Source organism: Nothobranchius furzeri, chromosome 12 (genome assembly GCF_043380555.1).
Source record: "Nothobranchius furzeri strain GRZ-AD chromosome 12, NfurGRZ-RIMD1, whole genome shotgun sequence".
Lineage (NCBI taxonomy): Eukaryota > Metazoa > Chordata > Actinopteri > Cyprinodontiformes > Nothobranchiidae > Nothobranchius > Nothobranchius furzeri.
Window position 1 is genome coordinate 71370038 of NC_091752.1, and position 16345 is coordinate 71386382.

The 16345-nt window shown below is 48.7% G+C and overlaps 1 protein-coding gene across 4 annotated transcripts; it reads left to right on the forward strand.

The window, feature by feature from the left end:
- The first annotated feature begins 591 nt into the window (after positions 1–591).
- Positions 592–14067, forward strand: LOC107376197 (histone acetyltransferase KAT7). 4 transcript variants are annotated; one of them, XM_015945174.3, is made up of 15 exons: positions 592–746; positions 2928–3066; positions 5145–5345; positions 6979–7260; positions 7337–7419; positions 7571–7651; positions 8350–8448; positions 8531–8641; positions 9201–9392; positions 11510–11599; positions 11925–12065; positions 13082–13175; positions 13276–13422; positions 13561–13667; positions 13742–14067. In XM_015945174.3, exons 1-15 carry the CDS (start codon positions 732–734, stop codon positions 13838–13840), a joined length of 1881 nt encoding a protein of 626 aa, XP_015800660.3. In that variant the 5' UTR covers positions 592–731; the 3' UTR covers positions 13841–14067. The 4 variants fall into 4 exon arrangements, with proteins under 4 accessions (XP_015800660.3, XP_015800661.3, XP_054606848.2 ...); XM_015945175.3 differs by lacking the exon at positions 592–746 and having other exon boundaries at positions 2816–3066; positions 8531–8620; XM_015945173.3 differs by lacking the exon at positions 592–746 and having other exon boundaries at positions 2817–3066.
- Positions 14068–16345: the final 2278 nt, after the last annotated feature.

Below are 16345 nucleotides of genomic sequence, written 5' to 3' on the forward strand. Positions count from 1 at the left end.
GGCTCACAATGACATTGTGACATCATATGGTACCAGCTAACGTTCTAGGGTACCTCTTAGCCAATAGCGGTGGCAGATTTAAATTCAAATGCAGTGTAGAGTTTTTACCTGACAACGGCACAACACTGACAGTTTTAGGCAGAAAATTTTAATTTGAACTAAAATGCACTAAAGTGCAAAACTTTTGACGACACGTATCTGCAGCACGATTAGACACACTTTTATGCAGTTTATCAGAAAATAATAGTTGATATGGGGGTGACTTGCTCTTTAAAGCAGTTTTTACCTAAACCTTTTATTTTCTTATTTTTAACTCAAAATTTTAATCTTTCATCTGTTTATGAAATTTTATAATTTTATGACTTTATTTTTTCTGATGTTAATCTATTTCTGTTGTGAGATCATTATAATTTTATGACGTTGTTTTTTTGTAATCTATGTGAAGCACTTTGTGATTCCATGTCTGTGATGAGTGCTATAGAAATAACATTTACTTACTATTATGTCGTGCAAGTTATCGGAAACCTGAAACCTGAATCCATTTTTTTGTATGTTTCCTCACGGAAGTATTTTGGTAACGGACCAACTAGAAACAGCTCGGAAGTGCGGATACGTTTGTGCGCCTCTTATGCTTGAGTTGGTCTGTGTTAACGTTTGGTGGTTCTGAATGGTTACAGTTCACATGTAAGCCTAAATAAATTACGTCAAATCCCGGGTTACAATATTCCAACATGCCACGGAGAAAGGTAAGTCAGGACGTTTGTTCGAGGCTGCAGCAGTTCAGACACAACGTCTCAGTAGCGAATGTTAGCTAATTTAAAGGTGAAATAATCAGAATGAAGAAAATAAACATGTTTGATGGGCTGAAGTCTGTGTTTAAGATGTGAATTACCAATAAGTGGTACAATGGATCTAATGGTTTGCCAAGTGAAGCTAATAGCAAGTGTTTATTCAGAGTTTAAAGCTATCTGTTTCGCTGTAAACGTGTTGGTTTGGGTTCGTTCTGAGCTGACTTCCAGCAGCGAACAGGGATACCGCACAAGGCTGCCCAGCCATCGGTACCGAACCCCTTCAGCTAACTGCCGAAAACAAGCGTTTTTTTTCCCCGGATGCGTGGAACGAGAATCCGCACCATAACAACCTCTATGATTGGACAGACTTGTAACGAGCGCTACGATGATTGGTGTATTTGGGTCAAGTCCCACCTCCTCTTTGATTTGATTGGTGCTATACAAGTCGACACACAGCTTCTTGTAAAGTTGTCAAATGAGCGCCCTTACATTTGTTTATTTACTTTTGCTCATGAATGTAGTAGTTAACGATGTTCAGTTTACATCATTCATTCACTATCCGGTCATATAAGGAATACGGATGAATGATGGTTTATTAGTCTTCTACATTAGTCGGCATTAAAAATAATTCGACTCGTTTTACTGATTTCTAAATGTCAGAGTCCCGAATGCACTCGTTTCAGAGTTAAAATTTGCCTCATGTAATAACTAGAAATCAGTTGATCTACATAATTTTGTATTAAAACTAAGAAATAAACAAAAAAGATAGCAATAGCTTTGTCCTATGTAATGGTATGGATGTATTTTAGGTATAAATGAGGAGATTGAAGGGGCTCTCCCTTCCCAAACTCCACCTTGTGGGATTATGTCCATGGTGGGCGATGATGAGCCAGATCACCTCCCAAAAGCAGACATCTGCTGTTTCTGAGTGATAAAGCTCTTCCATACAAAATAATACAGCTTATCTGAAAAGTATTCACAGCACATCACTCTTTCACACCTTATGTTACAGTTTTATTTCACAATGGGTTGAATTCATTTTCCCTCAAGATTCTACACACAACATCCCATAATGGCAACGTGAAAAAGGTATTTTTGAGTTGTTTCAATTCAATTCAAAAATACTTTATTAGTCCCAGAGGGAAACTGATTGCTGTAGTAGCTCAGAATAATAATAATAATCAAGTCATCAAAGAGTTGTTGTATATTACAATGGCTGTTGGCAGGAAGGATCTCCAGTAGCGGTCAGTGTTGCAGCCAAACTGAAGACGCCTCTGACTAAAGACACTCTTCCGTTGTCGGACAGTCTTGTGAAGAGAATGCTCAGGGTTGTCCATCATGTTCTTGATTCTCTGGAGAATCCTTCTTTGCATCATCTCCTCCAGCGGTTCCGAAACTGCCGACACTCTGGCTGAGTCCTTGAAAGGGCTTGGAGTTCCTCCATCTTGTTGGCCAGTGATCTCACATCGCCCATTATGATCGATGGAAGAGATGGTTTAAATTTCCTCTTTCTCTGTCTCCCGCTCTGCACCCACGCTTCTTGTGTTTTAGCTCATTTGGGATTTGTGGCTTCAGTTGAGGTATTATTTCAGCCTTTCCAATGTTAATCAGCTGCTCCCGATTGTAGACCAGACTGTTGCCATGGTTACGCATCATAACAAATGCTCAAAAAGTGAAAAAAGCTAAAAAATAGCAGTAAAAATCCTCAAAGCTTCACAGCACCAGCAACAGAAAAGTAAAATGTCCAAAAAGTACAGTTTTTCTTGAGAAACTAGAAGAAAAAATGCCCAAGAAAAGGCAAAACTTACATGTAGTCAACAGAGCTACTCCAACATGCAGCCACCCAGAGCAGCGCAGTTCCGGAGACGAGAACCAGCGTCAAAAGTACTAAAAAACTTAGATCATGTGAAATCAGCCACAGACTTTATGCCAGGGTTGTGCTCTGACCGTGTCGCCTGTGAGACGTTCAGTAGACAGGTGTGTGCCTTTTCAAATGGTGTCCCGTCAGCCGAATTCACCACAGGTGGTTTCCAGTGAAGCTGCTGAAAGGCGCACAGATCTTGGCGTGAAGGTTGGATACCTGTAACATGCAGGACGTTATGTTGGTCAAATTAGTGAATGTTGTTGTTTTCTCAGAGGACAGCGGGCAGCAGCTCGGATGGAACAGAGGACTCTGATTTTTCCACTGACCTGGAGCACGCTGCTGAGACCGCTGGCAGGCGAAGCAGCACACGCCTGACTCGCTCGTCCCTGCGCCTCAGCCAGAGCTCACAAGGTAAACTTCTCCTTCCTCTTTAGAAAATAGGTAAACACATCTAACAAGATAATCTTTTAATAAATGACTCAAAAGAAAAAGTATGAGAGGTTTATGGAGGATAAGATGAAGGAAAACGGCTACATGCTAACTCCACACGTGTGTGGCAGTGTGAGCGTCCTGTCACAGTGTCCCGATTGATCGTGCGCCCTGGCTACTTGACCAAGGGGATGTCCCTTTGGCTGACTGGTTAGAGCGTATGACTCTCACCCGGGAGTCTGGGGATCGAATCCCGCCCGGGCCCTCGTTTATCCACCTTGCCACACGTGCATGAGAACATGCTAACTTCAAACAGCTGCGGCCAGTGTTGTGCCAAAGTAGTTACCCCCGTCAAAAATTGTTTCCCCATTCACGGGAGCGATACTATAATACTGTAAAACCCGACGCGATCATGGAAACTCGTTGCTCTCCGGTGACTTTACACTCGGTTTACACTTTGTTTTTGTTGGCGTTGCTATCATGAAATAGTTTATTTGCAAAATCAATCACAGTATAACCAATAACCAATAACGCTAACCCTAACGCTGCCGAGTGTTTCTTCACAGCAAAAGTAAAGGAGGGGTACAGATTATATCAGGCTGTGTGGCCTCGGCTGCCAAAATGTGCCCCCCCCCCCCCATCAGTAATGCACGTTGGCGTTGCTATGACGATCACGAAATGGTTTATTTGCAAAATAAGTCACAGAACATTTTCTTTTTTTAGACTTCTTAATTTAACGTGTAATGTTCTCCAAAGTTTCTGTAGTTATTAGTTATACTGTGACTTATTTCGTGACAGCAACGCCAACAAAAACAAAGTGTAAACCGAGGGGAAACCATTTTTGACGGGGGTAACTACTTTGGCACAACACCGGGATTCAAACCTGTGACCTTCCTGCTGTGAGGTAACAGCTGGAAACAGAAAGTTACTAAATATTTTTGGTAATCGTTACTTGTGATTACATCAGTGTTGTGATGCTTATGCCCCCTAATGAGGCCTGGGCTGCAACATGTTTCCGACTTGATATTTTATTTATTAGATATTTTATTTATTTGTTGTTTAGAATAATCAAATTTGCCAGTTTGACCTTGCATAAACCCTTAAGCTCTTCTCTAACACAAATTTTTGCTCAAACAGGTTTAGAAACAAGTTTCAAAAGATGTTAAAGAACAACTTAAGTTTAAAGAGCAAGTCACCCCCAAATCAACTTATTTTTCTGATAAACTACATAAATGTGTGTCTAATCGTGCTGCAGACACGTGTCGTCAATAGTTTTGCACTTTAGTGCATTTTAGGTCAAATTTAAATATTCTGCCTAAAACTGTCAGTGTTGTGCCGTCGTCAGGTAAAAACTCTGCACTGCATTTGAATTTAGATCTGCCACCGCTATTGGCTAAGAGGTACCCTTGAACGTTAGCTGGTACCATATGATGTCACAATGTCGTTGTGAGCCTGTGTGTGTGTATTTGTTAGTGGCTCCGCCCTCTCGGGCTGCTAGGCAACAGCATTTGTTGCATTTTTCAAACAGGAAGTGGGAGTGGAGTAATACTCTGGTAGGGGGTAATGGCCACCAGCGGTGCGGGGGTTCTGCTGTCCTCCAGGCCTCGTGCTGTTTTCAACCCCTTGTTGTGTATTTCAGAAGATCTATGTGATGGTTTTGGTTTATGTTTCAAGGTTAACATCGTAGTTTACCGACTTTAAGATTTTAAAACCGTGTTTTCGTAGAGCGGCGGTTTTTATTATCAGCAAACATCTTCTGTTTCGGTAAAACTGTGAACCAAGTTCTAGTCGGGTGTTTTGATGTTGATCCTTTAAATGTTTACCTTTTAGTCTTGTGTTTTTTGTTTGCTCACCATCTGTTTGCACCTGTTTTTAGAAACTTTTATAACAATTAAACCCATTTTAAACCCACTATCGTGTTTCTTATGTCACCCCCTCCTTCACATTTTAACACCTCCCTTCAGGGACGTAACACAGGGGGTGACTTGCTCTTTAAATGAACGCCCGTTTGAGTGAGAACTGCCCACTCTGGTTGTGGCGTTTCTTCTCATTCATTCCAGAAAACTGCTGCTCAGCACCAAGCAGCTCTCCTGCTGCAGGAGGTCCTGACGAAGGTCCGGACGCAGCTGCAGCTGTGGCAGCATCCGTCTTCTCCTCCGGGCGCAGGATCACGCGCAGCCAGCAGGGAGCGGCAAACGCCACGGCTAAAAAGTACCCGCTGCGCCAGAGCAGGTCGTCTGGCTCGGACACTGAAGTCAACGGTGAGACTGGTGCTCCTTCCTAGATGTTATCAATCATTATGCATCTTTGATGTTTGTGTGCGGTGGTTAGATCCTGCCGTGAGTCCGTGCTCCTCCCTTCAGCCGAGGATGTGGAACGTCTTTAGAAATGAAGGCGTGGCAGAGAAATGGCGTGAAACAGGAACAGGGAGAGCAGCCGGCGGGGACGTTTCCTGGTGAAGCTGAACACGACGTACAAGAGAAGAGGATCTGCATGTTTCTGTCGGCCATTGTGCCGCAGCGTTCCAGACACACGGCGTTCCTGATTCTAGTGTGTGTCTGCTGATAACCTGGGCGTTGTTATCGATGGCATTAATGAAACACTCCGGGGGAACCTGGAGCTGTTCTCTCACGTCACACGCCGTGGAGGGCGACGGCACATCCAGACCAGCAGAAACTAAAGTTCTGCTTCCTGTTTACTAACCTGAACTTCATGGAGCACGTCTAGAGCAGCTCTGGTCGAGCAGAACGCTGCTCAGGAGAATCGTCACGAAATAATGATCAGTGCAACAACATGGAAAAATAGATGAACAAAAAGTGGATTAAAAGCCACAAAGTAAAAGTGAGTTGTATTTAAACGATGCAGCAAAGCATTCTGGGACTTCAGCATTGCTGGAGCAGTTCTGCAGCATCAGACGGATAAGCATCTGGGATATTGGTGCAGCTGAGCGTCGTTCCCAGCCAGACCGCTAGAACAGAAAACGCCACACCTCCGGTTGTTTGTGTAGCGCTTTAGAAACACGGTCGACCGAAGGTCGAGCGCTTCAGCCGCCATTTAGGGATGGGGAACAGAAGATGGCTGACGTGTTCTTTCATCTTCTGCTGTAATAACATCAATCCAGCTGATTGGATTCTGCTGCTGGTAGCGCCGTCTGTGTGGGGGCCGAACTCTGAGTCTCGATGAATCAGTGGGACCAGACGATGGTTTTATTGAGACAATAGATCAGAAGGTGTGTGGCGCTCGTCCTCTGGCTGACCATGAGATAAACGTGGGTGCGGCCTCCCAACAGGGGCCGAGGTGCGATCCCTCCTGAAGGATGATGGAATGATGTGGTGTTTGAAAAGCAGCGTGTGGCAGAATAATTTAACATTTAGGTTCTGTTGTCAGACGAGACAAAGATGGAGCCTTGTAGAGGTGTCAGTGAGGCTTTCAGACCTGAGAACACGGGTCGGACTGTCCCGCATGGTGGTGGCAGCATCATGATGTGGTCCTGGTGCACCACTCGCCTCACTTGTGCTCTCCACCTGACCTGATCTTGGGACTCTGTGTGTTTTCAGCCACCTGTTGCAGGGTGCTGGACTGCTGTGGCTTTGGATTTAATCTCATGAACAAAATAAATCATCCATCTAAATAAGAAATGTTAGAAAAGAATGAATGTTTTGACGTTAGCATCTCAAACGTAGAGGTGGCCGGTCCTCGGTGTGGCCCAGTTCTTCACTTTGGCCACCTCTCTGGGCTAGATGTTCCAGAAGCAGGAGGATGACCGACACTTCCTGACTGGTTTCTGATTGGGTAAACCCAGCAGGGCTCGTTGATGGCGTCAGAAAGCATGTGGCTGATGCTCAGCTGCAGGTGGATGGTGACGCTGCTTCTTTGTCTCCAATGACTCGGCAGACGTGAAGCAGGGAGCAGACCGAGACGAGACGCCTCCTCGCACCCCGACAGGAAACGCTCCGTCTTGTGAATCCGACATCGACGCTTCCAGCCCGAGTGTCGACCACGTGTCTTCTGGCAACGACGTCGTGGTGTCACAAGAGGAGGACGAGAGGCTGGCCAAGGAACTGTCCCTGAAAGAAGCCGCCGCCCACGACCTCTCCCATCGGCCCAAACGCCGGCGCTTCCACGAAAGCTACAACTTCAACATGAAGTGTCCCACTCCGGGGTGCAACTCGCTGGGTGAGAGGATGAACACCAACCCAGACGCACCCTCACCCTCTCATGTCCTCATCTGTCCTTGTCTCTGTCCCCTCAGGCCATCTCACGGGGAGACACGAGAGACATTTCTCCGTATCAGGATGTCCTCTGTACCACAACCTCTCTGCTGATGAATGCAAGGTGCACACACACACACACACACACACACACACACACACACACACACACACACACACACACACACACTGTTAAAGTATAAGGAAATGTAATCTGTCAGGTGCAGACATGGGGGTTAAAGGTCGGCGCGTGGTTACTGACGGTGTTTCCACAGGGCAAGACATCGGTCCGCGACAAACAGGCTGAGGAGAGGTCACAGCAGCAGGATGAGAGCCGACACTCCACCCGGAGCCAGGTGACACACACACACACACACACACACACACACACACACACACACACACACACACACACACACACACACACACACCTGTGTGAGGGGAGGGCATTTGGCCCAAACGCTACCTTTGAAGCAGTAACACCTGCGGGTCGGAGTGGGAGTGATGGAGGCAGCTGGAGGTGGCATCAGACCTATCAGCCAGAGCTGGTTTCCGTCCCGCCCCGGCCTTCAGGACTCGGTGAGGACTGAAAATGTCCCGAAGACGTGCCGACGTGGACGAGTTACATTTTAAACGTGTCTGATCGTTTGTTGCTTTCCCACCAACTTTACTCGTTCACTAAGAACCGCTGGTGGCATCTGTTCATTCAGCACGTTTAAGCTCCGCCTCTTTAGCAGGTGTTCAGCTGTGACTAACCCATGATGCCGTTCTGTAGGAGCCACTGTTATCCCTCGCCGCCACGCGGTCGGCTCCATCTGGTCCTCTAGCTGGTTTGTAGCGTTGTAGTCACGCTAACCACCTGCAGCCCGGTTAGCTAACACCTGTCGCTAACAGCCTCTTAGTCAGGATGTAATCGTGAGTCAGACGGTAGCCTCTGATACTCCAAAAGCCTGATCTCTCTTCCGACCTTCGGTGAATCAGGATTTGGGATCGGGCACCTCGTGAGTGAGTGAATGAAGGGCAACGAGCTAATTTAAAACGGTGTGTCTGCCAGGCTCCTACGGAGCGTCAGCAGCGCTACAAAGAGAAGGTGACGGAGCTCAGGAGGAAGAGGAACTCTGGCCTGAACAAGGAGCAGAAGGAGAAGCACACGGTAAGCAGACGATGAGATAAAACGTCTAGAGAACCGTGTTCCTGTGTGTAAAAGTTCCTCTGTGGTGTCCGCCTGCTGCCAGGAGCACCACCAGAGCCACGAGACACGCCGGGAGCCTCTTCTGGAGAACATCACCAGCGACTACGACCTAGAGCTGTTCAGGAAAGCGCAGGCACGTGCCTCGGAGGACCTTGTAAGAGAGAACTCATCATCACCTCCCTCTGTTCTCTTTGTGCTCCCCTCCTCCCTTCTGCCTCACTGCTCTTCTTCTCTGTTTCAGTCTGCGGTCGCTCCTCTGCAGCCGCCGGAGGAGTCTGACATAGTTTTGGTAGTTTGGGAAACCCCTTCATGTCGTTCTGTTTGTTTTAACGCTTCAGATCCGCTCGCCCGACCGGCTAGGAGTCGTCCCCACAACCACCCCCCGTTTGACCTTTGCCCTCCGGCTGTGTTCCACGCACAGCTCTGGCTTTTATGACCCGATTCAGAAACGGTCCCAGAGAGAAGCCTCAGCTAGTTTCAGAGACTTTCTTTTACCTCGTGTTCATGTTTTATTTGACGTTTGAAGCTACAGAGATTCCGAGTTCTTAAACACTTCAGCCTCACAGCAACCGTCTCATTTTCTGTCTCGTTCTCTTCGTTGAGCTTTACGCTGACCGTGACTTTGGTCTGGTCGCAGGCTCTACTGCGTTTAACTAAACCTTCCTCCTCTCTTCCCCGGTCACCCGCCCGCTGGACACGTCCCGGCTCTGCAGGAGAAGCTCCGCCTGGCCGGTCAGGAGTCGGAGGGCAGCAACATGATCGGGACCATCGTGTTTGGGCGTTTCGAGCTGGACACCTGGTACCACTCTCCCTACCCGGAGGAGTACGCCCGCCTCGGGAGGCTCTACATGTGCGAGTTCTGCCTCAAGTACATGAAGAGTCAGACCATCCTGCGCCGACACATGGTGAGTTCCTGCTGCTGTTGACTCGTGACCTGCTACCGAAGGCCTGTAGAGTCTGAGGGGTAGCTGCTGCTGGGTTTTTGTCGTTTCTCAGAGCATTGACCTCTGACCTGTGGATGAACTTGTTTGGTAAAAATGCTCCTCCCTGTAAAATGATGAGCCCTGAATGGTTCTTGACTCCCGTGTCTGCCGCCTCCATAGGGATGGGTACCGAATTCAGTACTTTTTAAGGTACCGACCGAATTCCACAGTACCGACCGAGCACCGATTCACGTCATTTGAAACGGTGCCTCGTTTCGGTACCCGTCCATCATAACAAGAACTTGCCAAGACAGCTGCGCATGCGCAAGAGCGTTATGTCGTCGGTCGCTGTGAGCGAGTAGTAAACAGAGCAGCATGGTAGAAAGAACGCACGCTAACGCTTGGGTCCACTTCACTAAATGCGACGGGTGATTGGGTGAAGATGAAACCAGCGACAACGATCTAAGTGTGAGGCATCATCGTTTTAATCTGCTCCAGCAGCTAAATAAACTGTTTAAGATAACGTTAGCTTGATATGTTAGCTTCCATTGCCACCATTGTTATCAGCTAATGGTGCGTTCGCTTTCTCCTCGGAAATTCTAACTTCCCAGTAGGAAAAATCTAAGAAAAGGGACGGCAAAAGGAATGAAGATACACAGTAAATTTAGTTCACAGTAAAGATGTTTGCTTCAGTTTAATTATCAGCTTATAAAACTACAAGGACGATGTTAAAATACAAACAGTTGTATGTTATTTATCGTGATATTTATCAAATATGGTTATATGTTGAGAAAAATATATATTTAATTATAAAAGAGAATTAAAATATTAAACACTCAAAAGTATCTAAAATTGGTACCGTTAAGTACCGGTATCGATTCCTAGGTACCGGGAATTAGTACCGGATCGATTCAAATGTCAGAGGTACCCATCCCTACACCTCCATAAACTCCAAACAAGAATAAAGACGGTCCGTCCGTCTTCTGCCAGGGTCACGTAACCCCAGCTTTCTACTGATGTGCCGGCTTCACGTCCCGACGATCCTGGGGTGCAACGCGTCAGTCGGTGGAAATAACGGCCACTAGTTGCTGCGTACGACGCCCCGCTGATGTTACCCGATGCTTACGTCTCGGCTGTTTCTACGAGGCGTTGGATAAAGGTTCATTATCATGACAGACATTTCCATAGAGCCCCCCACTCCCACCTGTGGATGCAGGGGGGGCAGCTCTGCTCTAAAACCATCTGAGCTTTTCAGCCATTAGCAGCATGAGCAGGTGGTAACTGGGCGTGGCCAGCAGCCTGTTCTCTTTAACTCGTTCCCTGCCAGTGACGACTAAAGTCGTCATTTTCATGTTTTTACTGCGTGGGCGTCGGACGAGCCCCCACACCGTGAGAACAAACATCTCAGCTCTAAAGTCGATCTTCATCCGCGTACGTCACGCGCCACGTGATCAGGAAGCAGAACATCCATGTGTTAGGAGATCGTTTTGGGCCGCTGCTGTAAAAAAGTGAGGCTCGAACCGGAAAAGCTTCTGCCGATCACAATTCAACAACGGAATATGACAGAAGGGATAACGCTCGAAACGCGCGGATCCTTCCTGATGTAAGAGGCGAGTCTCCGCTTCGTTTTGGTTGTTTTGGCGTCGACATCATCCTAGCGCGTAACGTTCTGTGACTCTTTAAAAAACAGTAGAAATGGTGAGAAACGCTGGCAGCGAATGAGTTAAAGTGACAGGACCCTAACGGTTCATTCTGGAAGGTACTAAAAATGTGGGGACTAAATCTGCTCAGATTGGTCTGTCAGAACTTCCTGAACATGTTTTTATTGACTCAATCTAACACAAAAGTGTCCTAATGTCTCCTTTGAAGGACTTTTGACTTTTCTCAGACGAATAAAAAGCAACAGCTGATCCTCTGGTAGAGTTAACACGCGCCTGTGTGCTCCAGAGCAGCTCCGGGTTTACATCGGTGGTCGGACCACGCCTCTAAGATCCAGCCAACAGCATCATGGGATTCTTCGGTCTCTGATGCCAGCTTATGTTTCTCCTCCTCTTCAGGATGAAGGTCATGTGAGTTTCTGCTGCTTTTTTGTCTTGAAGGCCAAGTGTGTGTGGAAGCACCCTCCAGGCGACGAGATCTACAGGAAGGGGAACATCTCTGTGTTTGAGGTGGACGGGAAGAAGAACAAGGTGAGAAACGCACACCGACCTCGGGCAGGAGCTGGTAATCCTCTCAGGTCCGTGAGTCACACGCGGGACAAGAGGTGCTGATGTTAGCGCGACCGACGCCAGAAGGTTTACGGAGAGATTTTAGCCCTAAAGCTGTTCCAGAATATAACGACTTCTATGAGATCCTCTCCAGATTAAGATTAGGAGCGTGGCGACGCCTCCCCCACTGTGACCCGTGTTTCATCCTGTCACACGCATCTGGTTCTTGCTGGACTCCTGTGATGTAACCCGGGCATCAGGTGGCTCTGGTTTCCTGTTGATCACCAGAAGGTGTGTTTCCTTTCAGATTTACTGTCAGAACTTGTGTCTGCTGGCCAAGCTCTTCCTGGACCACAAAACGCTGTACTACGACGTGGAGCCGTTCCTGTTCTACGTCATGACTGAAGCCGACGGCACCGGCTGTCACCTGGTGGGATACTTTTCCAAGGTAACCGCGGGTCTCGCCTGCCGTCAGCTTGTTGCACGCTGCAGCCGTCACTCGGGATGCTCCGGGAGGAACCAGAATCGGGTGGAAGAGATCGGATCGCACCTTTTTAAACAAAAACTCGACCTTTTAACCTCATCCGGAGGTTTTCAAACGCGATAAAAGTGGCGTTGTTTTCACTTTAACAGGCTCCTCTACCTCGGCATTCATCGCCACGCGGACATCGCCGTGCGTCTCACTGTTTAAGGCGGGCAGGAGTTCAGACACCGTAGCGTGTTAGCTAGCAGGCTAACGTTTGTCTGCGGTTTTAAACCGGACGGCGACGGCAGCGAAGGACGGAGCTGCGTTCAACACTTCGACCCCTCTCAGCTGTTCCCGTTAGGGGTCGCCTTGCGGCCCGGTCTGCTACGGTCACCGCAGCAACTCGGACCGAACCGCAGAAACAAACGTTACTCACCAAAGATGTTTTCTGGCAGATAAACTAAGGAAATGACATAAATACCTAAATAATAACAGCAACCTTTAACCCTCCCACCGTCTTTACGGGTGACCCAAGTTGACCGTTGAGCAGGGTTGGGTCCACGTGGCGGGGGTGAGGAGAGAGCACCACCTCACCCCCGCCACGTGGACCTCAAGGGTTAAACCATCAACCCTGCTCAGCGGTCAACTCTCCTCGCGGGGTCACCCGTAAAGACGGTGGGAAACGTGGATGTGTGCTGCGGAAGTATCGGGTCAGGACTCGGTACGGACAGATACTGAAAATCAAGTCAGACCTGGCTGGGGAGCGGACGAATGTGATGGTAACAAACCTCGTGCTGACCGTTTTCCGTACAACACCAGCTGCTCTCCTCGTGCCGACCCGAGCGCACCTCCAGCCTGGTGAGTGCCCCTCCCCCACGCGTCACTCTCCGTAGGGCAGCCGCGTCGTACTCTCAGGTGGCCGCGGCTCCAGACAGCAGCTTCTGCCGAACGCAGACGTTCCCGTTGAGCCGTCTGACCTTGTGGTTGCTTCTGCGCAGGAGAAGAACTCGTTCCTGAACTACAACGTGTCCTGCATCCTCACCATGCCGCAGTACATGAGGCAGGGCTACGGCAAGATGCTCATCGACTTCAGTGAGTGCCAGCAGCCGTCCTGCTCGGCCGCTTCATCGTCTGGACTAGAAGCTGAAACACGTGATGAGTTTATCGCCGGTTCTGTTGTCGGTCCAACCAGGTTACCTGTTGTCCAAGGTGGAGGAGAAGGTGGGCTCGCCTGAGCGCCCCCTGTCCGACCTGGGTCTGATAAGCTACAGGAGTTACTGGAAAGACGTTCTGCTGAAGTACCTGAATCGTTTTCAGGGCAAGGAGATCTCCATCAAAGGTCAGCCTGACACGGACGCCTCCAGGTGGAGCGTCGGAACCTTCTAGTCACTTCTGTCGAAGCCGAGTCCGAGTCTAAAACGTGTGATGATGTGCACGGCCCCGTGTGTGAGCTACCCCCATCACCTTTGTGTTCCAGAGATCAGCCAGGAGACGGCGGTGAACCCGGTGGACATCGTCAGCACGCTGCAGTCCCTCCAGATGCTCAAGTACTGGAAAGGAAAGCACCTGGTGTTGAAGAGACAGGTGAGACACGCCCACTTCCCTTTCCTCCTCCCACTTCCCCTTCTGTCCCTAAATAAAGCTCTTCATTCCTGAAGGACCTCATCGATGACTGGAAGGACAAGGAGACCAAGCGCGGTAACGGCAAAACCATCGACCCCTCGGCCTTAAAATGGACCCCGCCTAAAGGGACATAGACACACACACACACACACACACACACACACCGACTCTCGGCCCTCGCTGAGCTGACGGGAAGTCGCTCAGACTCTCGTTTGGTTGATCTGGAACCGAAAGGATGACTCCATTCTCCGTTTATTTGTATCAGAAATCTGTTAATTTATTCAGAAGTTCAGCTGAAGGTTGTTCTGCGTATGAAATACGGATGTTTGCAGGTGAGGAGGTCACCCGGAGCAGCCTTTCTGAAGACACACTCCAAACGTTCTAACACCTACTTAAACATCCGGTACTCGAGCCCAACCCTCTCCACACGCTGCAGCTTCACATCTTCTCTGTTAGCAAGCATCTGGTCAGAAACGCCTCTCAGGTTACCAGCAGCCATGTCAGGTCTAGATTAGGATTAGGATGGGACTACCTGTCTGAAAGGTAAACTCCACACAGCCTCGCTGATGTCGGGAGTTAAGGCTCGTCATTCATTCACCTCGTTAGCGTCAGCTAGAGCCTCCTAATCCAGTCAGAGCCGACGGACCGAGCGCGGGTCCACAAATCAGCTGGCTGTGGTGGGCGTGCAGCAGGCTCAAAGACCAGGGAAGGAAAGGGTTGTGGGTTTAAAACCTCTAGAGAGACCGAATGTTTTGAGCTCCAGATGAATATTTATCTTCTAACGTCACAGAAACGGTGGCTGTTTGAACCCAAAGCTGATGCCTTCATCAGCTCTCACACACACACACACACACACACACACACACACACACACACACACACACACACACACACACACACACTCCCTCTGCTCCAGCTGTCCACGTGTGGACCTCCATGTGCCAACAGGCAGGGACACACCTGGACGGGGGGTGGTGATGACCTATTCTTACGTTTTCTGACCTTTGAACCCACCTGAGTTGTGTGGTGTTCGTTACCTGCAGCCAGCTGTAAGCGCTGAAGGCAGCAGGAGTGTTTCTCCGCTGTTCCGGCTCTGAAGGTCGTGGTATACCTGCTGTTTAAGCTGGCTTTGGTGTGTCTTTGTCCACATACCTGCATGTAGCACTGGAGCGCTCCACTAGGGGCGCACTAGAGAACTCTGACCCGTTGGAGAGCCGGGTTTGTGGGTACCACCAGCTCAGTAACTGGCAGCGGTAGACTCCTGAACCCGAGACGGAGTCACCGTGGCGAGTGTGTCCCACACATGTTGTCAACGTGTCGCGTTCCTTTCGGAGACGCGCACAAACCGCGATTCAAACCAAAGCAAGTTATGCACGGCGTCCATTTTAACCAGCAAGTGTATCACGACCCTACGCTTTCAGTTCTGACGGTTTCTACCTCCAAGTCTTTAACTTCCCACTTCTGTTCTGTGCGCACACACGAGTGCTTTGTTTGGACCTTTAAACACGTTTCTGAGAGTCTAGCGTACCTGCATGCAGGTGTGTGGTAGGGTCAGGGTTACCCTAACCCTCAGAGGAGGAGCAGGAGGGAAAATTCCCCTCAGCCAAAAGGGTCAAAGGTCACCTGTAGCTCGTATTACCGTTTCATGCAGTCATGGAAGGATGAGGGTTATTGCCGTTGTCTGAGTGAAATTCGTATTTATTCTTCAGGACTTGACCAAGTCAGTTCAGCCTAAATGTGTTTGACTTTGTTTAGCAGGAAAACTAAATGAGTTATTGGAGACAAGAAGACTTGAGATGAGTTATAAAAGTCCTGTGGTCCACACAAAACATGTTCTTAAAGCCCTCTCGCATAAAGAGACTTCAGCAGTTTTCAGTACCTTCCACAATGAGCCGTTTCAGGGCAAGCTGCTGCTGGCCACGCCCACCCGTGTCCCGCTCAAGCTGCAATAGGCTGAGAAGGTCCAACATCCGGGGTGGGCTCAGAGTAGAGCCGCTGCTCTTCCAGGTTAGAGATGCTTCTATTCTCATGTCCCCGTTTGTGACATCACATTGGGGGACTTTCTAAAATGACTCGTTTTAGACAAATAACTCCTAAAACCAAACGCTGACAGAAAACAGGTCGAGGTTTTTTTATGTCTGGAGAGTTAGTAGAGACCAACATGGCTGCACCAAAAGGTGAGTTTTACTGGATATGTCCCTTTTCAGATGTGCCCCGTTCGCTTCAGAAGTAGGACTCTGGATCTGGGAACGCTGTGCAGACCCCCCCCCCCCCAGTGGCTGGCTGCAGTACGAGTTTTAAGCCCCGCCTCTTCTGTGTAAATGAATACATAATTACACCCCAGCTGCTAAACCTCCTTCCCTCGGGCGGCTCTGACTTTGCTGATGTGTGTTCACACATGAAAAGGTCTCGCATGTAAATCAGAATTCTGTCTGCGGGACATTTTGTAGCTTGGAACCATCGATGTGAATTTGGACAAGTTGTCTCCTGTTGGGTGCTTCCTTGGTTTTGGATCCAGAGTCTGATTAATCTGGGAGGTGGAGGCGGAGCCTAACCCTGCACGCAGACACAGGTTTCATAGATGCACTGAATTACAGCTAAAGGTGGAGGAGGAATGAACGTTGGCGCGTTCAAGAGTG

Excerpts from the sequence above, each read along its gene's own strand:
- LOC107376197 (XM_015945173.3), top strand. The coding sequence starts at position 2,910 with ATGTTGTTGTTTTCTCAGAGGACAGCGGGCAGCAGCTCGGATGGAACA. Across the intron at positions 5,346-6,978 it reads CTCGGACACTGAAGTCAACG|ACGTGAAGCAGGGAGCAGAC; the intron begins GTGAGACTGGTG and ends ATGACTCGGCAG. Across the intron at positions 11,600-11,924 it reads TGGACGGGAAGAAGAACAAG|ATTTACTGTCAGAACTTGTG; the intron begins GTGAGAAACGCA and ends GTTTCCTTTCAG.